General features: G+C 46.8%; 1 protein-coding gene across 6 annotated transcripts in view; it reads right to left on the bottom strand.

Annotated features, from left to right (window-relative positions):
• The window catches only part of LOC125340644 (phospholipid-transporting ATPase ABCA3), a 44,485-nt gene that overhangs the window by 15,453 nt on the left and 4,264 nt on the right, over positions 1-24,768 (bottom strand). For 3 of the 6 annotated variants that reach the window (XM_048332397.1, XM_048332396.1, XM_048332395.1), the window contains 16 exons: positions 22,988-23,187; positions 21,308-21,476; positions 19,100-19,181; positions 18,750-19,014; positions 16,264-16,391; positions 15,435-15,600; positions 13,339-13,598; positions 10,486-10,602; positions 10,090-10,210; positions 6,941-7,114; positions 4,316-4,497; positions 2,512-2,655; positions 2,059-2,188; positions 1,312-1,466; positions 904-1,059; positions 520-730 (listed from right to left, as the gene is read on the bottom strand). In XM_048332397.1, the coding sequence (XP_048188354.1) occupies positions 520-730; positions 904-1,059; positions 1,312-1,466; positions 2,059-2,188; positions 2,512-2,655; positions 4,316-4,497; positions 6,941-7,114; positions 10,090-10,210; positions 10,486-10,602; positions 13,339-13,598; positions 15,435-15,600; positions 16,264-16,391; positions 18,750-19,014; positions 19,100-19,153 (2,263 nt within the window). In that variant the 5' untranslated portion in view covers positions 19,154-19,181; positions 21,308-21,476; positions 22,988-23,187. Of the gene's footprint in view, positions 1-519; positions 731-903; positions 1,060-1,311; positions 1,467-2,058; positions 2,189-2,511; positions 2,656-4,315; positions 4,498-6,940; positions 7,115-10,089; positions 10,211-10,485; positions 10,603-13,338; positions 13,599-15,434; positions 15,601-16,263; positions 16,392-18,749; positions 19,015-19,099; positions 19,182-21,300; positions 21,477-22,987; positions 23,188-24,768 lie in introns of those variants that run through there. The other 3 variants (XM_048332398.1, XM_048332399.1, XM_048332400.1) reach the window with 3 other exon arrangements.

The following is a 24,768-nucleotide window of genomic DNA, read 5'->3' as shown; positions in this document are numbered from 1 at the left end:
CCGATGTCCTAGCGGGGGAAGCCTACCAGGAACATCTGCTTGAAGCCAGAGCCTTCCCAGGGGTGCAGCCACCAGCAAGGAGAGCAACAGGAGCAACAATCCCTTGACCTTTAATCCCCATCTCCATTCCCCAAGTAGCTGGAATTATAGGCGTGAGCTACTGTGTTTGTTTATACTTTTGCTTGTGTGACTGATGCTCTACCACTTGAGCTGTGCCTCCAGCCTTATGTGACACTCTTGTTGGGAGTCGAAATGCTAGCGAGCATAAGTAGCCTGCCAAGAAACAACAGCTCTTGAAAGCAGAACAGGAGACCACCACTCACAATGTCCTGTCCCACTATCCTCCCTCATTCTCACATGGGGTGAGAAGACAGGAAGTCTAGAGGAGGTCCCTTCCCACCCATGCCAAGGCCCTTCACAAAGGCTAACAGTGGGCAGTGCCCCTCAGCACAGCCAGCAATGGCGTTGACCCTGACATAGGATGGAGGTCAATCTGCTCACCTGCTGCCCACCACTCACCATATTTCTGCTTGAGGAACAGAGACGACCCACAGCACTGCAGCTCCCCTTTGGCCATGATGGCAATGCGGTCCCCCAGCAGGTCAGCCTCGTCCATGAAGTGCGTGGTCAGTAGGATGGTGCGGTCACTCTTCTGCTGCTGAAGAAGGTCCCAGATGGCCCTCCTGGAGATGGCATCCATGCCCGAGGTGGGCTCGTCCAGAATCAACAACTGGATGGCAGAGGCAAAGCCTTGTGTCAATGGCAGAGCCACTTCCCAGGCCTAGGCTGGCTGTTCTGGAGGCTTGCTAAGCTACCTGGAGTTCTAGTGCCCAAACACGTGTCCACTGTATGTGGGGAACATGGCCTAGTGGCATCAGGATGTGGGGTGCTGCTGCCCAGTACCTTGGAACCTGCTATGAGGGCGATGCCGATGGAGAGCTTGCGCTTCATCCCTCCACTCAGGTACTTGCACCTCAAGCTCCGCTTGTCCTCCATACCAAGGACATATAGCATGTGCTTGACTTCTTCTGGACACTTCTGAGGTGACAGGCCTTTCAGCTGTAATGGCGGAGAATGGGGTGGGAAGGTGAGGCCACTGTGCATGGGAGCCTAGCTCCCTGGCCTAAGAGATATCTTCCCCTAGTGATGTTGGCTCTGTGCGCCCCTTCTTCCACTGAAATACCAGCTTTTAGGCAACAGCTCTTCAGAACAGACTGCTTTACCACAAGGCCAATGGTGTCCTTGGGTGGCCTCAGAAACCCAAATGCATCAGCAGTGGATTACCAGCACCCACTCACCCCTGGGGCTCACCTGAGCATAGAAGTAGAGATGTTCTGCAACTGTCAGGCTGTCAAACAGGATATCATGCTGGGGGCACAGGCCCAAGCTCTTCCGAATTAGAGACATGTCTTGGGAGATTTCATACCCGTTGATGTACACATGCCCACTAGTAGGAGGATAGAGACCTGAAGCCAAACAAAAGACCCCCAAGCACAGCATGAGAATCCAGCTTGTCTGCATGAGGTGGAATGACCTTCTCCTTAGTCAATTGCTTCCCTTCTCTTGACGATTCATCCCACCCACAAGAGCAACAGGAACTCCCACCCCTCACTTCTGCCTGGCCAGACAGTGAGAGACAGAGGAGGAAGAGGCACAGAAGAGGAATGGGCATACGAGCTAGGCAGAAACAGGAAATGTACTCTCACAATGTTTGTGTGTACAAGTATGTATAGGTGCTTTCACAAACCCGAATGTTAGGTCTGGGCCTCTGCTACCACAGGTGATTCAGTGCTGAGGGAAAATAAGGCACAGCCTTGGAGTTGGATGTGGGACAGAATGGGTGGGCCCACTCCTCGGTGTCTGAGGATTAGCTTTGCTTGCCTGCAGGTCCCATTAGGCTCAGGCATTTGCAAGCAGAGCTGAGAAGAGATCTTGGCACATGTTCCCCTGGGTCCTGGGGCCTAAGTATAAGAACTTCACCCCTTCCAGCTGGGATTCACTGAGGCCCAGGATTTAGTGGATCAGTGCCAGGGGAGGGCCTGTCAGCCATAGGCTCACCTGTGAGCATAGAAAGTGTGGTAGTCTTCCCTGCACCATTGTGGCCCAGCAGGACGGTGATCTGCCCCTCATACAGGTTCAAGTTCAGGTCTCTGACAGCTGCCTTGTCCTTATTTCCCACTCGGAAGACCTGCAGGCCAGGCAGAGGGCCACCCTGAACTTTCCACAGCCCCCAGGGATCTTCCTTTCCCTCTACAACATGGCCCCAGTGTCTCAGGTTTCAGCATATACTGAAAAGCTGGCAAGAGGCACATCAGGGCAGCACTGTGGCTGATGCCAGTGTGTCTGGCGCCCTCCCAGGCACTGGATCAGATGCTGAATGACCTGCCCTGGAGGACAAGTCAGGAGCAGATGAGGGCATGGGACACAGGAAGGGAGTATGGTCCAGAGACAGCACCTGATGGAGCACCTTCCCCCACAGATTTCGGCCCTCTCTCTACAGGGAGGTGGCACCTTGGACAGATGTTTGATCTTGATCCCGGCCACTAGGTCTTCTGGCTCTGCTTCGAAGTACTCAGTTCTGAGAGCTTTCTCGGGGTCACTGTCCTCTTCCTCTTTTCCAACCACTGTTCTTGGGCTCCCGCACCAGTAGGAGGGCTGGCATGGGGAATAGACAGGTGCTTGTGTCAGTTCACTTTGTGGTCAATAATGCAGACATCACCAACACACTAAATACACATTACAGTATGGATTCCTCTGACCCTTTAAGACACATGTCTGTAGAGAGGACACTGCTTACAGGGTGTTTCAGCAGAGCCCCTAACTTGATCATCTCTGAGAAAGCGCTAAACCTTGCTTTCCTATTTGGCAAATAGGTACAACAGAAACTCAGGCTTGTTGTGAATGTCAACATGGATGTTATAGAGAAGAAAAGGAGTCTGTCACCCATAAAGCTTAATATTAAGAGAAGTTACTAAACACTCCACTCTAGAGTAAAGTTGGGTCCAGTGAGGAAAGGAGCCGTTTCCATGCTACTCACCTCTGTCCCTTAGCTTTTTTTTTTTTTGGCCAGTCCTGGGGCTTGGACTCAGGGCCTGAGCATTGTCCCTGGCTTCTTTTTGCTCAAGGCTAGCCAAGTGCCACTTGAGCCACAGCACCACTTCTGGCCATTTTCTATATATGTGGTGCTGAGGAATCGAACCCAGGGCTTCATGTATACAAGGCAAGCACTCTTGCCACTAGGCCATATTCCCAGCCCCTGTCCCTTAGCTATCCCTCAAGGCTGGCACTCTATCATATGAACAACAGCTCTCCTCATGGCATAATGCTGTTTAAGTGGAGATAAAGGTCTCACAGACTTTTTAGCTCAGGCTTACTGTGACCCTCAGCAGCTCTCAGCTTCTTGAATAGTGAGGATGACAGGTATGAGACACTGGAACTTGGCTTCATTTTATTACTTTACTGTGGTTGGTGAAAACCATGTGTTGCGTCATGAAGTAAATGCAGCCATGTAACATTGGGGCCTGTGTGGAGAGCCACTTGGCAGCACTGGCACAGGACAGGCATACAAAGGCACAGGATAGGGCTACAGAGGCACAGCAAGAGCAGGACAGGTCTATGGAGGCACAGGACAGGTCCATGGAGGCACAGGACAGATCTATGGAGGCACAGGCAGAGGACAGGCCTACAGAGACACAGGACAAGCCTATAGAGGCATAGGAAAGGTCTATGGAGGTACAGGAGGTCTATAAAGGCACAGGATAGATCTACAGAGGCACAGGCAGAGCAGAACAGGTCTATGGAGGCACAGGCAGAGCAGGACAGGTCTACCGAGGCACAGGCAGAGCAGGACAGGTCTATGGAGGCACAGGCAGAGAAGGACAGGTCTATGGAGGCACAGGCAGAGCAGGACAGGTCTATGGAGGCACAGGCAGAGCAGGACAGGTCTATGGAGGCACAGGCAGAGCAGGACAGGTCTACCGAAGCACAGGCAGTAGGAAGAGCTGCATATTCCAGCAAAATTATCACTTTTAAAAATTCTGAATTGTCCTGTAGGCAGAAACTCTAGTAAGATTTCCCATGAGCAAGGAGGCAGCAGGTTGGGGGGAATGGCAGCAGAGGATGCATATGCTGGTCTGGTAGAAAAGGGGTAGGAGCTTCCTCCTCTATGTACCCTTCATTTCAGATCCTGGGAGTGGGTCTTCATCTCTCTCAAACTAAGCCAAGGGTTCTCAGAATACTGAAGCACAGAACAGGGTCTGTTCTATATCGGGTTTATACAGGTGCTGTGTGGTAGGGTCCCTGGGTGAGTGCTTACCATGAGGAAGAAGTACCAGGGCTGTGGCACACCAAACTGGCCAGGAAAGACAGCCTCCACATACCAGGTCACCATGCCATAGAACACAGAATCCAGTAGTAGCATCCCCAGCACTTGCCCGAAGCAGAAGTCGTCGTCCACATTGACGGGACTCAGGAGGTCTCGCCACTGGATGCCTGTACCTGAGGAACATGCCAGGAAAACAACCCAGGTAGCACATGTGCCTGTGTTCACATTGCATTGTCCTTGTGGAGGCAGTGTGACTGTTCCCTTCTTAGCTTTACAACTGGTTTGATAACTTTCTTCAAGTCTTTGACAACGGCAGGTTACAAAATCAGTAAGTTACAAAATTCTTAAAATGGGCTTGCATTTCACTTCTGATGAGCACATGCATACAGACACATACATCTGCCTAGAGATGTACACAAAGACAACACATATGTGCATACATAGACAAATATGCGTATACATATACACTTCTTTACAGCGTGTGTATATATACATTATACACACATATATCCAACATGAACTAATGTGAATGTAAAATTGAGACACCTCAGACAGATAGGAAGCCTGTGTAATAGTCCTCATGGTTTGCTGGTGACACAGTGCAGACACTCCTGGACCTGGGAGCCCAGCCATCTTGTGCCGGCTAGAGGGCCCTGGATGGAAAGGCCTGCTCTCCAACTGTGGCTTTGTTTTGTTGAGAGATTTTTTTTCAATGTGAATACCATTTGAACATTTTGTTTAGAAATCTTGAGATTTTTCTTTAGATTATTTATGAAATTGTCAGTAAACCTACTTATTTAAACTAAAAGAAAGTGGGGTTTTCCCCCCCCCAAAGCCTGCATTCTATCAACAGGCTACTAAACATGAAAACAAATACTACAAAGCTAAAGTGCTGGAAAACTGCCAACTGAAGAAAAAAGTTATAATTAAAGACAAGTCTACATTGTGGCCACTCATCTACTTTCTTCCACAAACCTACACATTTGGAAACTATGCCAAAAGAAATTACACAATGATGCTATGGTTTGAATGTTCCCCAGAGTCCATGGTGGAAAATCAAGACCCCTGGGCAGGAGTGTTGGGAGTGGAGGGCCTGCTGGTGTGGGTTTGCTCCCTTTGTATTTCTACTCTGTGAGGAGCAACTAAGGTGCCACTCTGAAAGCTGACACTGGGCCCCTACCAAACCTGCTGGTGCCTTGATTTGTACTTCTAAGCTTCCAGAACCCGAGAAATGTCTCAGTTCCTCATAGATGACCTAGCCTACGTGTTAGGGGATAGCAGCACAAACAGAGTAAGGCACACAGCTGGGAGAAATGGAAATATCTGGTCTAAAGAGAACAGTTGGGCAGGGATAGGCTGAGATCTGGGCCAGTCCTTCAGAAGGTAGAGTGCACACCATGTCATTCCTTCCAGGAGAGCTAGAACAACATGCAAAAGCCCAGGACGGTGGCTAGTGAATATCCACCACAGGAACTGGACACATAGCCCCTCATCCTCACCTCTCCTGCTAGGGGAGAGAGAAGTAGAGCTGGGTCCCAACCCACGGCCATTTGCCCCTCCAAAGATCTACTGAGAGGGATGAGAGCCATTCAGAAATGAACCAGGGCCTTGTCCTATGAGGAAAGTGGTCTGTCCTGGAGATTTCCCATCAAAAAAGGAGTTAATTTGGCTCCAGTGAAATGTGGCTAAACCTTGCAAAATGGGAGCTCACATACCAGTCAGTGTAAAGAAATGCTTGTTTGTCCTCCATGACATTTTAAAATTCAGAAAAAATTTCCTTGGACTATCACTTGTTTCTTTCTGGGGTCTCCTTGCCCTCATCTCCAATTACTGCAGGAGGAGTTGACCCAATTCTTTTCTTTCTTTTTCTTTTTTTGGTTGGTTGTAGGGTTTCTCAGGGCCTGAGGGCTATCTCTGAGCTTTTCGGCTCAAGTAGAGTGTTCTACCACTTTGCTCTGTAACTCCACTTCCAGTTTTCTGGTTCTTTTTTTTTTTTTTTTTTTTGCCAGTCCTGGGGCTTAAACTCTGTGCCTGGGTGCTATCCAGCTTCTTTTGCTCTCTATGAGCCACAGTGCCACTTCTGGCTTTTTGGAATAGTTTATTGGAGATAAGAGTCTCATGGAGTTTCCCGCCTGGGCTGGATTCGAACTGCAATCCTCAGATCTCAACCTCCTGAGTAACTAGGATTATAGGTGTGAGCCACTGGCACCTAGCTGACCCAATTCTTTATCAGGAGCTGGGAGCAACAGAAGTCAATACCTGCTCACTTTGAGGTCTCTGGTATAATTATTCTTAGTGTCTCAAGAAGCAGGAAGAGCTTAAAGGCTAGTGAGATAAGTGCCACAGACAGAAGCAGCTGCTATGGCAATGACTCTGGGCATTTTCACCTTTGGTGGTATTTGGCCTATGTCCCTCATCACTCCTGTCACCTCACAGCCTGCTCCTCAATAGCTTGGGGGTTGAGCTGGTACTTTATACAATGCCAGTGCTTGTCTTCCCATGAAGCCCATGCTGGAGGTGCCCCTATGTGCTTGGCTGCCACTCTTAGAGGTACTTCTTGTGAGATGCTTGCCAGTTGACAGGGCTTGGCAAGAGCAGTGTGAGAGGACAACTTACCTTTGGCTTCAAATTTTCCTATGAGCTGGGCTCCCATCGCTGTGGCAACATTGGACAGAAGACAGGATAGGAGCTTCTGGCTCAGTGTCATCCAGTTGTAGCGTGGAGCCACAAAGAAGTAAGGGATGTAGGTGAAGAAGTACAGGAAGCCACCCACGGCTGCCGCTATGTTGGCTGTGGGGAGAGAGGGCACATATGGGGGTGTGCTGCAAACTTGCCAGCAGGCAGGTGCTGTGTGGCAGTGGTCAGAGAAGAGGCTGAGCCCCACCTGAGTCTCAGCACTGGGGGTACTCTTGGCTCAGCCCACAGCTCTTTACTTCTTACTGTACAGGTACCTTGGGGATAGCACCTAGTGCAGAGTTCTCAACTCCCCACTGCAGATCCCCCTACAGCCTTTTCCTTGACATCTCACCCTAAGTCTCCTCACCTGCTTTGCCTGACCACTCTCATTTTTTCATTCATCTACCCATCAGATACTCACTGAGAACCTACTCTTTCCAGGTAGGAGATGGCACCACAGAACAGGACAACCCTGTACCCTTCCTGGAGCCTGGAGTCTAGAGTTCCCTAGGACTGTCCTTTTTCAAGTAGGAAGTACAACATACAGTGTCATGTGAGCAAGACCCAACAGAGACAAGCAAGCAGCTTGGCACGTGGCAGGATGGGGAAGGGGAAGAACAGGGTGGTATCAGTTCATGCTGGCAGTGCTCAGGTCTTTTGGCATTAAGATTCCTTCATGGGGGCTGGGAATATGGCCTAGTGGCAAGAGTGCTTGCCATGTATACACAAAGCCCTGGGTTCGATTCCCTAGCACCACATATAAAGAAAATGGCCAGAAGTGGCGCTGTGGCTCAAGTGGCAGAGTGCTAGCCTTGAGCAAAAAAAAAAAAAAAGCCAGGAGCAGTGCTCAGGCCTGGACTTGAAGGCCCAGGACTGGCCAAAAAAAAAAAAAAAAAGATTCCTTCATGGGCTAGGTGCACCTATAATCCCAGCTATGGAGGAGGTGGAGGCAAGATCCTCATCTCAACCAATAAACAGGCATAGTGGTACATGTCTGTGTCTGCAGGACACAGAGGCAGGAGAATTATGCTGAGAGACCATCCCCAGGTAAAAATTCAAAACCCCATCTGAAAAATAACTAAAGCAAAAAGGGTTGGGGGACCAGTTCAAGAGATGAAGCACTTGTCTCCAAGCACAATATTCTGAGTTCAGTCCCCAGTTATGGCCCAAACAAAACAACTCCCCACTAAAAAAAAAAATTCTATAATAACCATTGATAAGCTAACACAAATTTTGTTATGAAAAATAGCTGCATTTCCACAATGCAGTGGGGAGAGTGGCATGGCTTTAGGGGTTTGCAATCTCTGGGATGTGTAACCTCACAGATGACAGCCGAGTGTTCCTAGCTGCCTCTGCATTCCCACTCTGTGCCCTGTTGCTTGGTTGACGAGTAAGAAGAGAATGTGGCTTCAAGGAGCTGTGTAGTTGGGTATTGTGTTAGTCTTTAAAGACATTGGTAGATATTTCTGATACCATACTACATGTGCAGGCAAACCAACCAATGGACATTTCACTCTGTCCTCTGAAGAGCTGTTGGATTTTTTTTTTTTTTTCAGGAGAAAGAGTTTATTAGGGGGAGAGCAAACGGCCAGCCCACATAATATGGAGGCATGGAGAGACAGAGGGGAAGGAAGAAGAGAAAAAGAGAGAAAGGGAGCAAGAGAGAGTAAGAGAGAAAAGGAAAGAGCAGAGCTGTTGGATTATCTTGTACTTTGAATGGATTGTCCTCTTCCTTGATTTTGTAACATAATGCATTCATTGTTTGGAAATTATTTCTTATTTTATCTTTCATTGACACATTTTATTACACAACATCAAAAAGGCCACATTAGTTAATATTCTATCAGTCCCATGGGAAACTCTTAAGTGTTGGGGAAACTGTCATACTCATAATAGAGTTGAGTTAGTAAAATTATCAGGGATTTTTTTGTTTCACTTAATCTATTAGGAGTATCAGATATTATCAGAGGTTTTACATGAAAAAAAAAAGATAGGCTCAGATTTGAAAGAATGCCTATCAAATCAACAAGTGCAAATAACAGTAGCCTGACAGCCAGTCCTTCAAACAAAAATCTAGTTGACAACTCAAGCAGATGTCCATGTGCTGTTCCTGAAGAGAATCATATTTAATATGCAGTGAGGTACCTTACATATACATCCCCTTTCCTCTGCAGAATATTTGAAGGAGTCTATGCAGGGGCTGAGTATGTAGCTGAGAGGTGGAGTGCTAGGATGTATGATGCCCTGAGTTCAAAACCTAGCACAAAAGATTTTTTGAAGTATGCTCAGAAATTAAGATTTAATAAAAGTAGTATTTTTACTGTCACATTAAGGAAATTCTTTCTCCTTCCTTTTCTCTCTCCCTTTCTCCCTCCCTCGATGCCTGTCTCTCTATATGTCTGTTCTTCTCTCTTTTAGAAGCCTGGGAAGTTAGTAAACACCCTGTGAGGTACAGATTGATCCTAGTTATGTTGACTAACTTAACTTTTTGGAAGACTTGAAAGGTAACCATTTAAGCTCAACACTAAGATGAATCACTAAGAAGAAAGGAAACATGATTGATATTTTTGAAACTATCAGAGGTAGAAGAACCCAACAAAACTGTCAATCCAACATAAGGTAGCAAATGAGAAAACATTAGTCCTGGGAAACAATAGTAAGTAGAACACACAAAATGCAGAAATAATCCCAAAGGTGACAGTGATCACAGGTGAGCGAATGAATGAGCCTTTTCTTTGGCTAGTCTTAGCATTCCACCCAGCATCCACACTTGCCTTCTACCAGCTCCCTGTGCTCTAACCATCCCAACTCCTCCCTGGCCCACACCATGTACTTTCTGTTCTCCTTCCAGCTCCTTCCTGGGAGAATTTGTGAGGCTTTGTCACAGGCCTGTGCTAGGTTCCTCAAAGCCTGTCCCTCACTGGTATAAACTACTATGTACAGTTCCAACCTCCCAGGTCCTCTTTTCTGGCAACTCAATCTCTGGGGCACTAATATAGATGCCCTTTGACCCCTTCATCTTGCATGAACTGTCTCACTTTCCTAAGCTATGATCACCCCACAGTCCTTCAGCCTGAGAGAAGCCTTACCTTTATTGAAGAAGGTGCTGACCATGAAGCTGAAGGAGATGGAGGAGATGGCGAAGCACAACAGGAAGACCAGCACCAGGGAAGGGTCACTGTTTGAGAGCACCGCTATGTCCTTTTTCACCTGTAGGATGGATAGACCCGAACCCAACGGGGGGTTAGGCCAGGGAAGCTGGGAATGGATCAGGAGTAACCTAAGTGTCTAGGTCACAGGGGCACTGCTGAAATTGGGAGCTGGCCCTCATCTCAGCCAGTAGGAAGCCCTGTAGTCCTCTGGGGAAAGACCTGAGGTCAGGAGCTGTGAGACATGCTCTGCCTGGGTACAGTGTTCTCTGTGCCCTCCTCCCATCAGAGCCCCGTGCTCTCCTCCCATCAGAGCCCCATGGAAGTCACACTCACCTTGATGCAGAGGAGAAGGGTCATGAAGGAGACTGCGATGAGGAGGAAGAGGAAGAACATGAGGAACCATGCAGTCCAGTGTAGCCAGCTGCTGAGCCCCATCATGTGCATGTACTCCTGCCAGGGGGTGGGGGGAGGCGTCACACCTGTCTGCACACTGAAGGCCTTTCCCCAGAGCCTGATTTGTGCATGTGTGTGTCTGTGAATGTGCGTGTCTGTGCATGTGTGTGTACAGGTTCCGTGTCTGCCTGTAGACCAAGAGGAGGACTAGATACCTATGCTGTGAACCACACACAGGAACCATACAGCATGTGTTGGGGGAAGAAAGAAGGCCCTAGTCTGACCATCATGTCAGCCCTGTGGTCTAAGAATTTTTCTCCTGCCTCATATGCTATCCTACCTGGGCCCGTCCCTGAACCAACATCAGGATGAGTTGCTCTAAATTCCCATGTTGCACCCTGCCCCCATGGCCCATGCCTCTACATGGAGTGGCCTAGCTCTTTCTTGGGGTAGAGCAAAGGCTTTGTCTGCCCACTGGCTTCACTAGACCCCACCATGCCAGCACACCCCTTCTTTGTATGTGCCATAGTCAGAGGCTGATATGGGTGCTAATCAATATCAATTAAGCTGGTTGATTCTTTCCAAATTCCTCTAAAGTATTCTTGTGTGCTATGAAGCAATTCCAAACTGTCCCCACTGGACAGTTTCCAGTCTCTTATAGTACCTGAGGTACCCCTAAAAGCTGTGAGTGTGGCAGCTAGCACTAGAGTCCTGAGTCAGCTTGCCTGGCCCCTCTCCAGGCTAGCAGAAAGATCCTGCAGGTAACTTCATCATCCTTCTGAGCTGAGACATGATACTCCCCCCATCCCCCCGCCCCATCCCCCTCGTCTGCTTGTGCTGGTGAGCTTACATTAGGAGCATTTGCTTTAGGTAACCACTGCCTCTCCCAGCACTGTTCTGAAAGGAGGGATCCAGAATCTTGGTGGGAAAGGGTGCCTGATGTTGGGGAGCATGGGGGCTAGGTGGGCAGCAGTTCTGACTATACCTTCCTTCCCCATCTGCACGTCAAGCTGTCAGAGATGCTCTGAGGAAGCCCAGCTCCTCCACTGACCAACACTGCCCAGGGAGTACTGGGCATCTAAAGATGTACTGTCCAATATTATAGCCAGTGGCTACCCATGGCTATTTCAACCTAAGAAAAATCAAGTGAAGTTAATAATTCATTCCCCACTGAGGATGGAATTGCATGGCAGAGCACTTGCCTGGCATTCATGAGACTTGGGTCACACACACACACACACACACACACACACACACGCTGCAATAAGCAGTACTAACAATACACATCCGTCATCACCGACACACAGATAGCTCCACTGGGCAGAGCTGGACTTAGGGAGGAAGCCAGGGCTGATTGAGTCTTACAGGCTAGGCACAGGGTCAGGCTATAGATTTTCCAACTCATTGTTACTACATATAATTGCAAATCTTTGGATAAATTGTCTGGTATGGCAGTGAATACCTGTAATCCCAACTATTTTGGAGGCATAGTTTGGAGGATTGAAATTAGAGGCTAGCCCCTGGCAAAAAGTATGAGGTTCAAGTTGTAGAATGCCTGCCTGGCAAATGCAAGGTCCTGAGTTTAAAATCCTAGCTCCGCAAGAAAAAAAAGAAAGGAAGAGAAAAAGAAAAAAGAACATGAGACTTTATTTGAAAAATAGCTAAAGACGCAAAAAGATCTCTGGGTGTCACTCTGGTGGTAGAGCACCTGCCCAGTATGTACAAGGTTCTGAGTTCAAATTGCAGTACCACCACCAAACCTTTGGAATAATAAAAAGAAAAAATACAATGACCTCTCACAAACCTACCACTTGGATTTGATGATCACATAATACTGGGCCTATTTGTTTCACCACATGTCTGTAGTTGGGTATCACACATGCATTTTTTCCCTAGCCCATCGTTAACTATCTTAACACTGTACCATTTTATTGTTTCATTAAGGCACCCAAGCTGATCAACTGACTTCCTTGTTGAGTTATTAGTTCTTGTCTGAAGCAGTTTAAAACATCCAACATCACAGAGTTAGTGACAATGAGAATATCTTGTGTCATTTCACACTACTGTGAACATTTCCAGAAGAGGAACTGCAAACAAATTCTGTGGGCAATGTGAGTCTGGCAGTGACACTCTTCATTGGTCTGTTTCTCATCTAGTCAGGTTATAAGTTCATAGTGATACTTTGTGTACTTTCAGCTCAGCTCTCTCTTATTAGACCTAACTGTTTGCAACTATAGCTGTCCTTAATCTATTTGCAATGCTGATTCCTGTTCAACTCTTTTTTTTTTTTGCTGGTCCTGAGGCTTGAACTCAGGGCCTCGGTGCTGTCCTTGAGCTCCTTTTGTTAAAGGTTAGTGCTCTACCACTTGAGCCATAGCCTCACTTCCAGCTTTTTCTGTGATTAATCGGCGATAAAAGTCTTACAGACTTTCCTGCCCAGGCTGGCTTCAAACCACAGACTTCAGATCTCAGCTTCCTGAGTAGCTAGGATTATAGGCATGAACCACCAGCACCTAGCCTGTTCAACTCTCAACTCTTAAACATTTTTAAGATTACCTCTAAACATTTTCCTCTCACTGTTGATATTCTTTCAAGAGCTGCAGTGTCCTGTGTTTCAAAGAAGCCAAGAGAAAGGGGAGCCACAGTGGTGTCCACCGTGCACCTCAACCCTTCTGGCTCCTGCACCATTGAGGCAAAGCCAGTTCTTTCATGCAAGCCCTGGGACACACATGGCGGCACCACTCCCACAACCAACTTGCCAGAATGTCACAAAGCCCTCCCCCACAGGGTTACCTTTAGTTTTCTCTCTTTCTCCTGCACCACAGACCGGATGATGGTGAGAGACGTGTAGGTGAAGCTCAGCATGAGTAGCAGGGGAAGCTGGTATTGGATGGCGATAAGGAAAGGGTCTGAGATGAATGGCGGGAAAGGGAATCTCTTTGCCTTCACTGTAAGCTTCTGGAAGAGCTGGTGTGTAGAGGCATTGGCATGGTAGTGCATGATGGCTTTGTCCACAGCATGCTGCACCACCAGGAAGCCTTCACGGATGTACCCTAAGTATAGAAATGACAGCAGCGTCACAGGTGCTGCTTGCTAGAGAGCCCCACATCCTAAATATCCTCGTTGGAGCTGCACAGACTGGGGCACAGCTGGAAACTTGGCCAATTCACCTGCCCATCCCAGCACAGATCAGTGGTCCCACAGAAGAGAGAAAACACACTGTTGACTGACAGTACACAAGAACAGCGATGATACTATCCCTTCCACTTCATAATGAGCCCGTTTTACAGTAGCCCCATCAAGAATATCAACAGATGAGTAAATTCACTCCAATGATACATTGCTCTATATAGGCTAAATATGTCTTTTTAATGTATAAGCAATGTAAAAATTACTAGCACGACAGCTTACATCCTTTTTTTTGCACTAAGAGTTCAAAAGTGGGTTTTCTTTATACCTGCAGCACATGTGCATGTGCATATGCACACACACACATACACACACAAAATCACATATCATCACATTTTAGAAACAATCTGATATAAACTTGATTGGAGGGACACTGAGTACTGCATATAGGTCTGATGGGATTCTAAACAAACAAAAAGTTAGGTCAAAAATAAACGAGGAGGGCTGGGAATATGGCCTGGCCTAGTGGCAAGAGAGCTTGCCTCGTATACATGAAGCCCTGGGTTCGATTCTCCAGCACCACATATCTAGAAAACGGCCAGAAGAGGCGCTGTGGCTCAAGTGGCAGAGTGCTAGCCTTGAGCAAAAAGGAAGCCAGGGACAGTGCTCAGGCCCTGAGTCCAAGCCCCAGGAATGGCAAAAAAAAAACAAACAAAACAAAACAAAAAAAATAAACGAGGAAAAAGGAGTTAGGGGAAGTTAGGGCAACAGAAACAGTCTGAAGAGCAGGAGGGCATTTTCCATGTCTGCTTAGAGGACCGGGTGTGTCCCCTGTAGTCTAGGGACAAAAGAAAGAAGCTAACAGTTGCCTTGATGCTGAGGGTGATTCTGAGTGGGTGGCTGAGACCCAGGTAGAGTGAGAGGGGAAAGGTTTGGTGAATATAAGGTTCCAGGGCTGCTGAAGCAGATCCCCACCAACACAGCAGCCTCGCATGACAACAGCTTTGATAGCTCTGCAGGTTGTGAGTCTGGCACACAGCTGCCTCCTGCCTGTGCAGTACTAAAGACTCTCAGAGTTCTGCTGCATGAATATAGGGTTCATCTAGCCTTCTCCTGAAATTGATAACTGTCTCCTGCCAAATCTGTGGCACGCTGTGCTTCCAAACCCCCTGGACTTTGGCCCAGACCAGTTAGTCATGGCCTGATAGCTATGTCTAGCCCTGGGTCTGAAGTCCTGGGTCCCTGTCACCTCTTGGCTTTCTGTAGCATGGTTCTAAGATATGCTCAAACCCTAACCACTGGTCAAGATGTATAGTATGGACCATTACAGGAGTATGACAGGGAATCAGAGTAACCAACACCCAGTTTCTGTCACTGATTGAAATAAACCATGAGTCTATTATACAAGGACTGCAGACTCTTGAAACCCTAGAAAGCTGTATAGCAAGGCCAGGGTAAGAAGGGAAACCCAAAGCCAAGCCTAGATGAGTTATGCAAACTGAGGCTTCTTAAAACCTGAGACATTTCATTGAGAGGCTTGTGATTCCAGGGATACTGGTGGAAGAGAGCACTGCTCTTTCCAAAGCTTATGATAGCCTTTTAGAAACGAATTTCCCTGGATACTTTCTTCTTTCTTCTAAAAACAAGATAAATATTCCTAAGAAGTATTTCTGCCCAGATATGCCAGTTGGTTTTGCTGTCATAACTGGTACTACTTTGCAGTCAGGACTAGTAATGTGGTCCCTAAAAGTGCTGCTCACCAGGTTCCCCACCATCAGGGGATGTTGGTTCCCTTGGTCCTGGGTTTGGGAAAAGTGGAAAAAGGGAATTGGTATGCCAGCCCTCTGTTTCTTTCAGGAAAAAATTGCCTGTTTGGGTCCACATATAATTTCTTCGTGTACAACTGAAGCGTAGGTGGTATTTCACCTGTGGAAACAAAGAGAAGGTCAACTGTTCTGAGGGGTTTGGATGGAGGAATGGATCTAGAGTCCAACAAGGCATATTCCCAAGTCCTTCATCACCAAGACTAGAGTCACCAGGAACTCAGCAAGCCCTCACCATGCCCTGCAGGTGGGATACCTTTTGGGTGTTAGTAGCCATTTCTCTCTTGACACCTGGCAATAGGGACACCTTATCACAGCTGAGACCCATGAAGGATCTCTGGACAGCCACCAATACTATGTGCGATAATTTCCCAGTCTTAATGACATCAGGAAAGCAAACAACTTTCTTCTTTTTTCCCCAGACAACATTTAAGTCCTAAATTTCTGCTACTTTCCTCCTTACCCTATCTGACTCTTAACTAAAAAGAAGCCTGAAGATCAGTAACATTTTTTTCTAAAATGAGAGAACAAAAGGGAGTCTGAAGTAGCACTCTATGGGTGGGTAGATTTTGTAAGGTGTTCTGGAATCAATAGGTTAAACCATCACCAGGTTCTCTCAGTGAGGGCCAAGTAGTGACAAAGACTCAGAGGACAGGCCATGTACACTCCTAGGCAGGTGGGGGCTAAGGAAAGCAGCCAGGTGTGAAGGTCGAATTAGTCATGAAGGGACACTGAAGGTGGGCATGGTGCTGGGGCACAGCCTCACCGCCAATGGCAGCGGGTCCTTGCTGTGGTTGAAGACGTGCTCGAACACCACGGCAGCCAGCACATTGGAGGAGTGGTTGTCATACCGAATGTAGTCCTCGAAGTCCTTCTCAGAGGGAAAGCCTCGCACTGTGGACAGAACACAGAGCGCGAGTTGCCCAATGGTCCTTACCCTTCAAAAAGCTTAGAAGTGTCAGGGCACTTCAGATAAAGACTGAGCTCATCAAGTACTAGTGGTTCCCACTGGTAATCCTAACTACTTAGATGGCTGAAATCTGAAATAAGTGCAGTTAGAAGCCAGCCTGGGAAGAAATGTCTAAGAGACTCCATCTCCAAAATAAGCAGCAAAAACCTAGGCTGAAAGCCAAGTACCAGTGGCCCATGCCTTTAATTCTAGCCACAAAGAAGGCAGATATCTGAGACCAAAGTGTGAAGAAAGCCTGGGCAGAATAGTGCACAAGACACTATTGCTAATCATCAAAAAAGCTGGACTGAAGCTGTGGCTCAAACAGTAGAATGCCAGTTGAGTGAGCAAGCTGAGCAAGTGCAAGACCCTGAGTCCAAACCCCGGAACCCAGAGGGGGAAAAAAAAAGATAACAAACTGAAATTATTCTCCAGGGCCCTGTCAATCTTCTGAGTCTGGAAGGGCTTTTGTCCTAGCAGAGAGATAGGCTGTGTGGACAAGCCCCGGGGGGTTGGAGGTGGGGGTGGAGTGAGATCTCCTGCTGCAGTTTTAGAGCAGAGCCACACACCAGGCTGCGTCACAAAAAATTATAACAACCCTAGGCTGGGATCTACAGCCAGGGACACCTTTTTTTCTCATAAACATCATGACCTGTTTTAAAAATCTGAGTGTAGTCAGGCATGGTGGCTCATACTTATAGTCTCATCTACTTGGGAAGCAGAGATTGGGAGGATTGTGATTTGAGAAAAGCCCAAGCAAAAAGTTAGTGAGATCTCATCTCAACTACCACGACGCAAGTGGCAATTTACAACTGTGTTCACAGCTATGAGAGAGGAACAGAGCAAAAATGGGCTCAAGGAGTAGAGTGCTACCAAGCACAAGGCTTTGGGTTTACACCCCAGTGCCACCAAAAACCCACTGGGGAGGATACTAACTTATAGTTTCTAAATTATTTTCTGCTTCCCCATTTTACACAAAGAGCTTTATCATAATAATTTAGCGAGATAAAGGAATATCTGCAATTGCTACAACCCTGAGCTCCATCTGCTCTAGGAGGCATGTGTCGACAGGAAGAGGTAAAAGGTAAAAGATAAATGAGGTGAAAGATAAAACAGGAAGATAAATTTACTGAAGGCAAGGGTCTGGAAAAGGCACACATTTCCTGGGCGACTCCCATGATAGGCTCTTTAGAGCTACTCCTTGAAACCACAGAAAAGGTCCTTGGTGCCATGTACTTGAATCAGGCTCTGCCTTTGTAATCAAAGGCCTTTCCTTGGCTGGGTCCTCCTAACTTCCTCTGTTGGCATTGGTGTGGCTGCAGAACCTGGTATGGCCAATACTGCCACACACAAGCCCTCCATAATGAGACGTGGGGGTCACTGGATGAAACAATCAACAAGAGCTGTTTAGTGTGACTCAAAGCTGCAGCTTTTTCTTTTCTTTTCTTCTCTTTTCTTTCTTTCTTTCTTTTTTAGTACTGGTGTTTGACTTAGGGCCATGCAACAGCAAGAAGTCTACCACTTAAGCTATCCTTGGGGCTATACTATTTCTATTTTTTTTTTTGGTGGGGGGGTAATACTGGGATTGAAGTCAGGACCTCTCAATAGCTAGGCAGGTGCTCTACCACTATGCCTCCAGCCCTGCTATTTGATGGCTATTGTTGAGGCAGGGTCCTGCTTCCTGCCAGAACACACAGATGCTTGTCCTGAAATCCACCTATTTTTGTGTTCCCATTGTTGCTGGAAGGACAGGTGAGTGCCACCACATCCAACTTTCCTGCCATGGAGATGGACTCTTGTGGGCTCTTCTGCCTGGAAAGGAAGCCTCCATGTAGTGCTGGCTGACAGGCATGCAAGCTGTGCTTGGTTACGGGTTGAGAAGGGCTCTCTCTAACATTTCTGCCCAGCTGGCTTTGAACTGTGATCCTCTCATTCTTATCCTCCCTAGAAGCTAGCACTACTGCTTGGGCTTTAACTTTTTTTTTTCTGCCAGTCCTGGGGCTTGGGACTCAGGGCCTGGGCACTGTCCCTGGCTTCTTTTTGCTCAAGGCTAGCACTCTGCCTCTTGAGCCACAGTGCCACTTCCAGTTTTTTCTGTTTATGTGGTGCTGAGGAATCGAGCCCAGGGCTTCATGCATGATAGGCAAGCACACTACCGCTAAGCCACATTCCCAACCCTACGGGCTTTAAGTTATAATTAGGTCTTTCCCGAATTGTGGAGACCCAACCACATATCCTCAAGGTTATAGAACCACAAGGGACAGAATTGTCAGAGCCCCAGAACAGGGCTTGCTGGATCTCACCTCTTATGTTGACCTCCAGTGCCTTCTTCACTGTCTCAGTGACTGTTCTGGCAGCCTCACTGTGGGAAGGGACATAGGCAAGTTCCCAGCTGTCCTCTGGTGGGGCCAAAGTGAAGAACAGGGGCAGCTCCTGGATGTATTGGCTGGGGTAGACAGTAGCATTGGGCACATTTTCTGACTGAATCTTCAAGCGAAGCCAAATCAGGATCCCAGAAAACAGTAGGGGCAGGAAGAGCTCCAGGATTGTCACCAGAACCTTCCGCTTCTAGAAGACAAATGACCACCATTGGTGGAGTGCTCTTTCTTTGAAGGCATCCAGACACCACGAGCACCCCTCCTTGTAGACCCACCTTCAGAGTATAGTTCTTCCAGAGCAGGAGTGCCAACTGCCGCAGCACCGCCATCTTCCCTCCAGGGGGGCACTAGCACAGGCTGTGGACCAGAGGATAAGTGATAGAAACCTGGACAATTGGTATTTGGGGAGGAGCTATGAACTGTCTTCCTCAACAATCCTTCCCTTCTACCATCTTAACTCCAAACACCTCCACAGAAAATGACACAAGGCTCTATGATTCCTGATTCCCCAAATACATTGTTCTGTAAAATATCCAAGATCATGTGCTCTTTGGGAATACTAGGAATTTAATGGCTTGCCCTCGGTAGCATCTTGAGCCTTGTCACCACTCCTTTTTCTGTGCTAATGTAGGCATTTTTCAGATAGGATCGTGTACTTTTTTTTTGCTCAGGCTAACCTCAGACCACAATTGCCCTTCTATTCCTCTAGTATAGCTAGAATTACAGGTAGGTACTACTATGCTCAGCTTGTTTTTTTGTTTTTTGTTTTTTTTTTAGGTCCCAGACCAGGACTCAAACTTGGTACCTGCTGGTGCTCTATCAACTGAGCCAAGCCTCCAACCCCAGCTTGATCTTTTTTGCCAAGCTGGTCTCAAACTAATTCTCCCATGTCTGCCTTCTGAGTAGATAGGATTATAAGCATAGCCACAAGGCCCAGGAACCAGCAACATGCTAATTTTAAAAAAATGAGCACTGTGGGGCTGGGAATATGGCCTAGTGGCAAGAGCGCTTGACTTGTATACATGAAGCCCTGGGTTCGATTCTACAGCATCACTTATATAGAAAAGGCCAGAAGCAGTGCTGTGGCTCAAGTGGCAGAGTGCTAGCCTTGAGCAGAAAGAAGCCAGGAACAGTGCTTAGGCCCTGAGTCCAAGCCCCAGGACTGGCAAAAAAAAAAAAAAAAAAAAAAAAAAAAAAAAAAAAAAAAGAGCACTGTGACTGCTGTAGTGATGTTTATCATTTGATCAGTATTATTCAGATGATCTCTGTAGTTAATGTATATTTGCCATTTATTAGCAAAACAGTTGGGCTTACGGAGTCCTCCTTTCTGATTGGCTTTCTTTTCCTTTTTTTTTTTGCCAGTCCTGGGGCTTAAACTCAGGGCCTGAGCACTGTCCCTGGCTTCTTTTTCCTCAAGGCTAGCACTCTACCACTTGAGCCACAGTGCCACTTCCAGCTTTTTCTATATATGTGGTGCTGAGGAATCGAACCCAGGGCTTCATGTATATGAGGTGAGCACTTTTACCACTAAGCCATATTCCCAGCCCTGGCTTTATTTTCAAGAAACACAGAACTGTTACAAGGTAACTGAGGGGCTGGGAATGTGACTTAGTGGTAGAGTGCTTGCCTAGCATGCATGAAGTCCTAGATTCAATTTCTCAACACTGCATAAACAAAAAAGGCTGGAAATGGTGTTGTGGCTCAAGTGATAGAGTGCTAGCCTTGTACAAAAAGAATCTCAGGGACAGTGCTCAGTTCAAGTCCAAGGACTGGCAAAAAAAAAAAAGATAACTGAGAGATAAGGGGTGACATTGTCCAAAAAGAAATGTACTCCTTGCTTGCCCCGTATACATGAGGCCCTGGGTTCAATTCCCCAGCACCACATATACAGAAAATGGCCAGAAGTGGCGCTGTGGCTTAAGTGGCAGAGTGCTAGCCTTGAGCAAAAAGAAGCCAGGGACAGTGCTCAGGCCCTGAGTCCAAGCCCCAGGACTGGCCAGAAAAAAGAAAAAAGAAAAAAAAAAAAGAAATGTACTCTTAGTGGGATGCTGTGCCAATGTGTGCCTATAATCCTAGCTACTCAGGCGGCTGAGATCTGAGGACTGTGGTTCAAAGCCAGTCCAGTTAGGATAATCTGTGAGACTCTTACCTCCAACAAACCAACAAAAAACTGGAAGTAGAGCTGGGGCTCAAAGTGGTAGAGTGCTAGCCTTGAGCAAAAGAGCTCAGGGACAGCACCCAGGCCCCGAATTCAAGGCCCATGACTGAAAAAAAAAGTAAATAAATAAACTAAAACCAATGATCAAGAAGAGCAGCCATTTTCATCTTTGGGAAAAATATGTCAAGAGATTACTGAACACACGTGATAGCAAAAACAAGAGCTTAAATTAATAAAGATATCTGTCAATTTGGAGAAATTCATTATGCTAAATTTCTAACATTGGATATAGAGACACTGAACCCAAAGTTCACTCACTGCTAACCTGTTGGGAAAGTAGGTAGGTGAATAAGCCCAAGTAAAGCTGGAGATGACCAAGGTCAGGACTGCGTTCCAAGAGCTGCGGGCATGGAGGTGCAGGTGCCCAGAAGTAGTGAAGAGGAGGTGAAGGATCTGGAGGAGTGCCTGGTCTTCACTCAGTGCTGTGCTGAGAGCTGCAAGCAAGCAGAAAGGAGCACTTTCCAGCTCAGCGTCCTCCAAGTAGAGAAGAGCCTCAGTGAGTCACTGAGTTTCTGAGTGGGAGAGTTTCAAGTGGTTAATCAGGGCTTATACTAACCAAACACCTTCCCTTAGTAGGGCTGGGGAAGAAAGTGAGTGATTCATTCATTAGTGAACACAAGCTACTGCTACCAATGTGACCCTGAAGACGGGGGAGCACAGGGTGAGGGGCTGATTTAAAAAATGACCTATTGACTTTGGCTCTGGTTAGTTGAAAATCATTTCCATGAAGGGCCTTTTTTCTTTAATACTAAAAATCTTGCCTTTGAAAAATAGATACGGCAGGGTTGGAGGTGTTGCTCAGTTGGTAGAGCAACAACCAATGAGTGAAAGTGTCAGGTACTGAGTTTAAGTCAGAGTCTCAGACAAAAAAAAAAAGAAAAATAGATACAGCTCTTGATATCTAATATCTTTCAAATTTTATGCTTTCAAACCAGGTGTAGTGGTGCATGCCTATAACCTCAGCACTTGGGAAGCTGAGGCAGGAGGATGGTGAGTTCAGCCTGGATTACATAGCAAGATCCTGTTAAAAAATTGTTTTTTAGAGTACTTCCAAGGGAGGTCAGGCTGTTTGCTAGCTAACTTGAAAGATGCCTCTCGCCGGGTGCTGGTGGCTCACACCTATAATCCTAGCTACTCAGGAAGTTGAGATCTAAGAATTGTGGTTCAAAGCCAGCCTAGGCAGGAAAGTCTGTGAGACTCTTATCTCCAATTAACCACTAGAAAACCAGAAGTGGCACTGTGGCCCAAGTAGTAGAGAGCTAGCTTTGAGCGAAAAGAGCTCAAATCCTGAGTTCAAGTCCCATGACCACCACCACCAACAACAAAAAACCTCTTTTTATTTAGGAATCTAAATTGAAGATTATTAGCAATTTTATTTTCTATATTAAACACCACATGATAAAATATGGGTAGCATGTGAAGAAAGCTAAGGTAGTCTGAGATGTTATTAAGTAGCAATTTAATAAATTATGTCAATAATTTGAAAATTAATGAAGGTTGGGGATGTAGCTCGGGGATAGAGCATATGTGAGGTCCTGGGTACTATTCCCAATGCTAAATAAAGAAATAAAAGTAATAATGTGGAAGAATGGTTTTTAAATCAGCTGCAGATAATTAATAAAATAGCATGACTTAGTGACACATACTAAGGCCTGTGGTTTACAAAAGGTTTCCAGAAAGGGCAGAGCACCTCCCGTAGAGACCAATCCCAATGTATAGATAGACTGGCTGAGATAAACTTCCTCCCTCCAAAAGACAGAAATATGTAAAGTTCACAGTTAAAGAAACTTTCTAGTCAGAGAAGTACATGACTTCCTTTTCTTGCAGTTTGTCCAGAAAAGAAAACACCCCTTCCTATCCACTCCCACCTGCAAGCCTAGGGCAGTGAGGGAGACTCTCAGTCCATCCTCCTGCTGGGGCCGCAGAGGCAGTGCCAGAAACTGACCTGAGTCAGGCAGAAGCAGGGTCTTCCTCAGGGCTGCAGGTGAACTGGCTTGGTGGTGGCAGTGGTGCTACACAGAGGACTCTGAGGGTGGAGCCAGCGAGCCCCTGGAGTGCAGCAGGGTAGCCCTGGGGAGCAGGAACGCTGAGGTCTCATGGGATGCCAGGAGGGACCCAGAGCTTACGGACATGACTCTCTGGCACCTTTTGGACAGATGGAGGGTGCTTAAGCATAATTTGGAAAATTATTTCAACACATATCTTACCAAGTTAGAAAAGAAAAGCACAAAATGACTGAATCACAAGCATCTTGCTTCAAGAGAGTGAATCTGACAACAGAGCGGTTGGACTTAGAACAAGCAATCCTGACTGGAGCCTGGCTCTCTCCTGGTACAGAAAGACATAAGATGCTTGTGTATTATACCTTTTCATACTCTTCAGCATTCTGCTTCAATGGCCTCTAAATGTGGCTCTGGCTCCTGATATTATCAACCTTGATAGTTGAAGAGCAACAGAAAGCACCAGCCCAAGAAAGGAAGTCAACAGGTCAGGCTTGGCATCTCAGCCTGTCTTAACCTCTGTGCTTCTGACCACCGCGCTGTCTCATCCTGCCCATCTGAGAGACAGTGAACACACTTCTAATAGCTCCTACCATGTAACATAATTTCTCTTTAGCCCTACCACTTCCTTAGAGATTTTCTTTGCTCCTGTGCTCCTCACACCCTGCTGGGTTTGCCTTATCTGAAGGCTCAGAGAACACTAGCTACACTTGTGTCTGTCCCATTTGAGCTAAGGAATTTAAGGGAGGAGATCCTGAAATTACAAAATCTGGAAAGTTTTCTCATTACAAAAGCCAATGTACACGACGGAAGGAAGTTATAAGTTCCCTAAAACACTCTACAAGGGGGAGGCACAGAAAGTCCTAAGAAGTGATCTAGGACTGGCCCAGGGGGCCTGCCAGCTACCCGAAGGCAAACACAGAGACTCAACCACTTGTGAGGCAGCCACCTCCTCCCAACAAGAGTGCTCTGAGGACTTGCCACTGAGGACGGCTCACTTTGCTCCTCCTGGGGACAAAGCCAGGAAAGGAAGCTAGGTCTCTCTCCATCCCACTAAAAAGCCTGTTTGCTTACCGTTAAAATATTAAATATTACCCAAGTCATTGAGTGTTTCAGTGTTTGTTAAGTGAGTATGTACTGTGGGCTGCTAATTTCTGAGAACTCACTTGATGAAAGGTCTGATTCCTCTCAAAATGGTCTTTCCCATAACTGCTTAGCTTAGGAGCTATGGATTGTGCTGATTCATAAGCACCATGGCAGCAAACTGCAGGAATCCCAAATTCTTTTGCTTCTTTCCCTGTGTGTGTGGAAAGTTGTTGTTTGTCCCTTAGCTTTTTTGCTCAAGGCTCGCACACTACCATGATTCTACTTCTGTCTTTGTTTTCTGGATAATTGGAGGTAAGAGTATCATTGACTTTCCTGCCTGGGCTGGCTTCAAACTCGACCCTCAGATCTCATCCCCCTGAGTAGTGAAGATTACAGGTGCAAACCCCAGGTGTCCAGACCCTTTTATTTTAAATATATGTACTAAAATCTGTCCCTTCAAGGAAAAGCTGATCATGTATGATAATTGTGTCTTTTCCAAATTATCTGTGCCAAGAACAATGCATGTATGAAACATGTATGTATAGCGATGTGCTATGGCTTAGATCTGAGTGTTCCAGCAAAGGCCCATGTGTTGAAGGTGAGGTCCCCAGCTCCACACTACTGGAAAGTAGCAGAGACT

Source organism: Perognathus longimembris, chromosome 23 (genome assembly GCF_023159225.1).
Source record: "Perognathus longimembris pacificus isolate PPM17 chromosome 23, ASM2315922v1, whole genome shotgun sequence".
In the NCBI taxonomy this organism is placed as follows: Eukaryota; Metazoa; Chordata; class Mammalia; order Rodentia; family Heteromyidae; genus Perognathus; species Perognathus longimembris.
The sequence above is the reverse complement of the archived record's forward strand: the minus strand, read 5'-3'. Positions and strand labels throughout refer to the sequence as shown.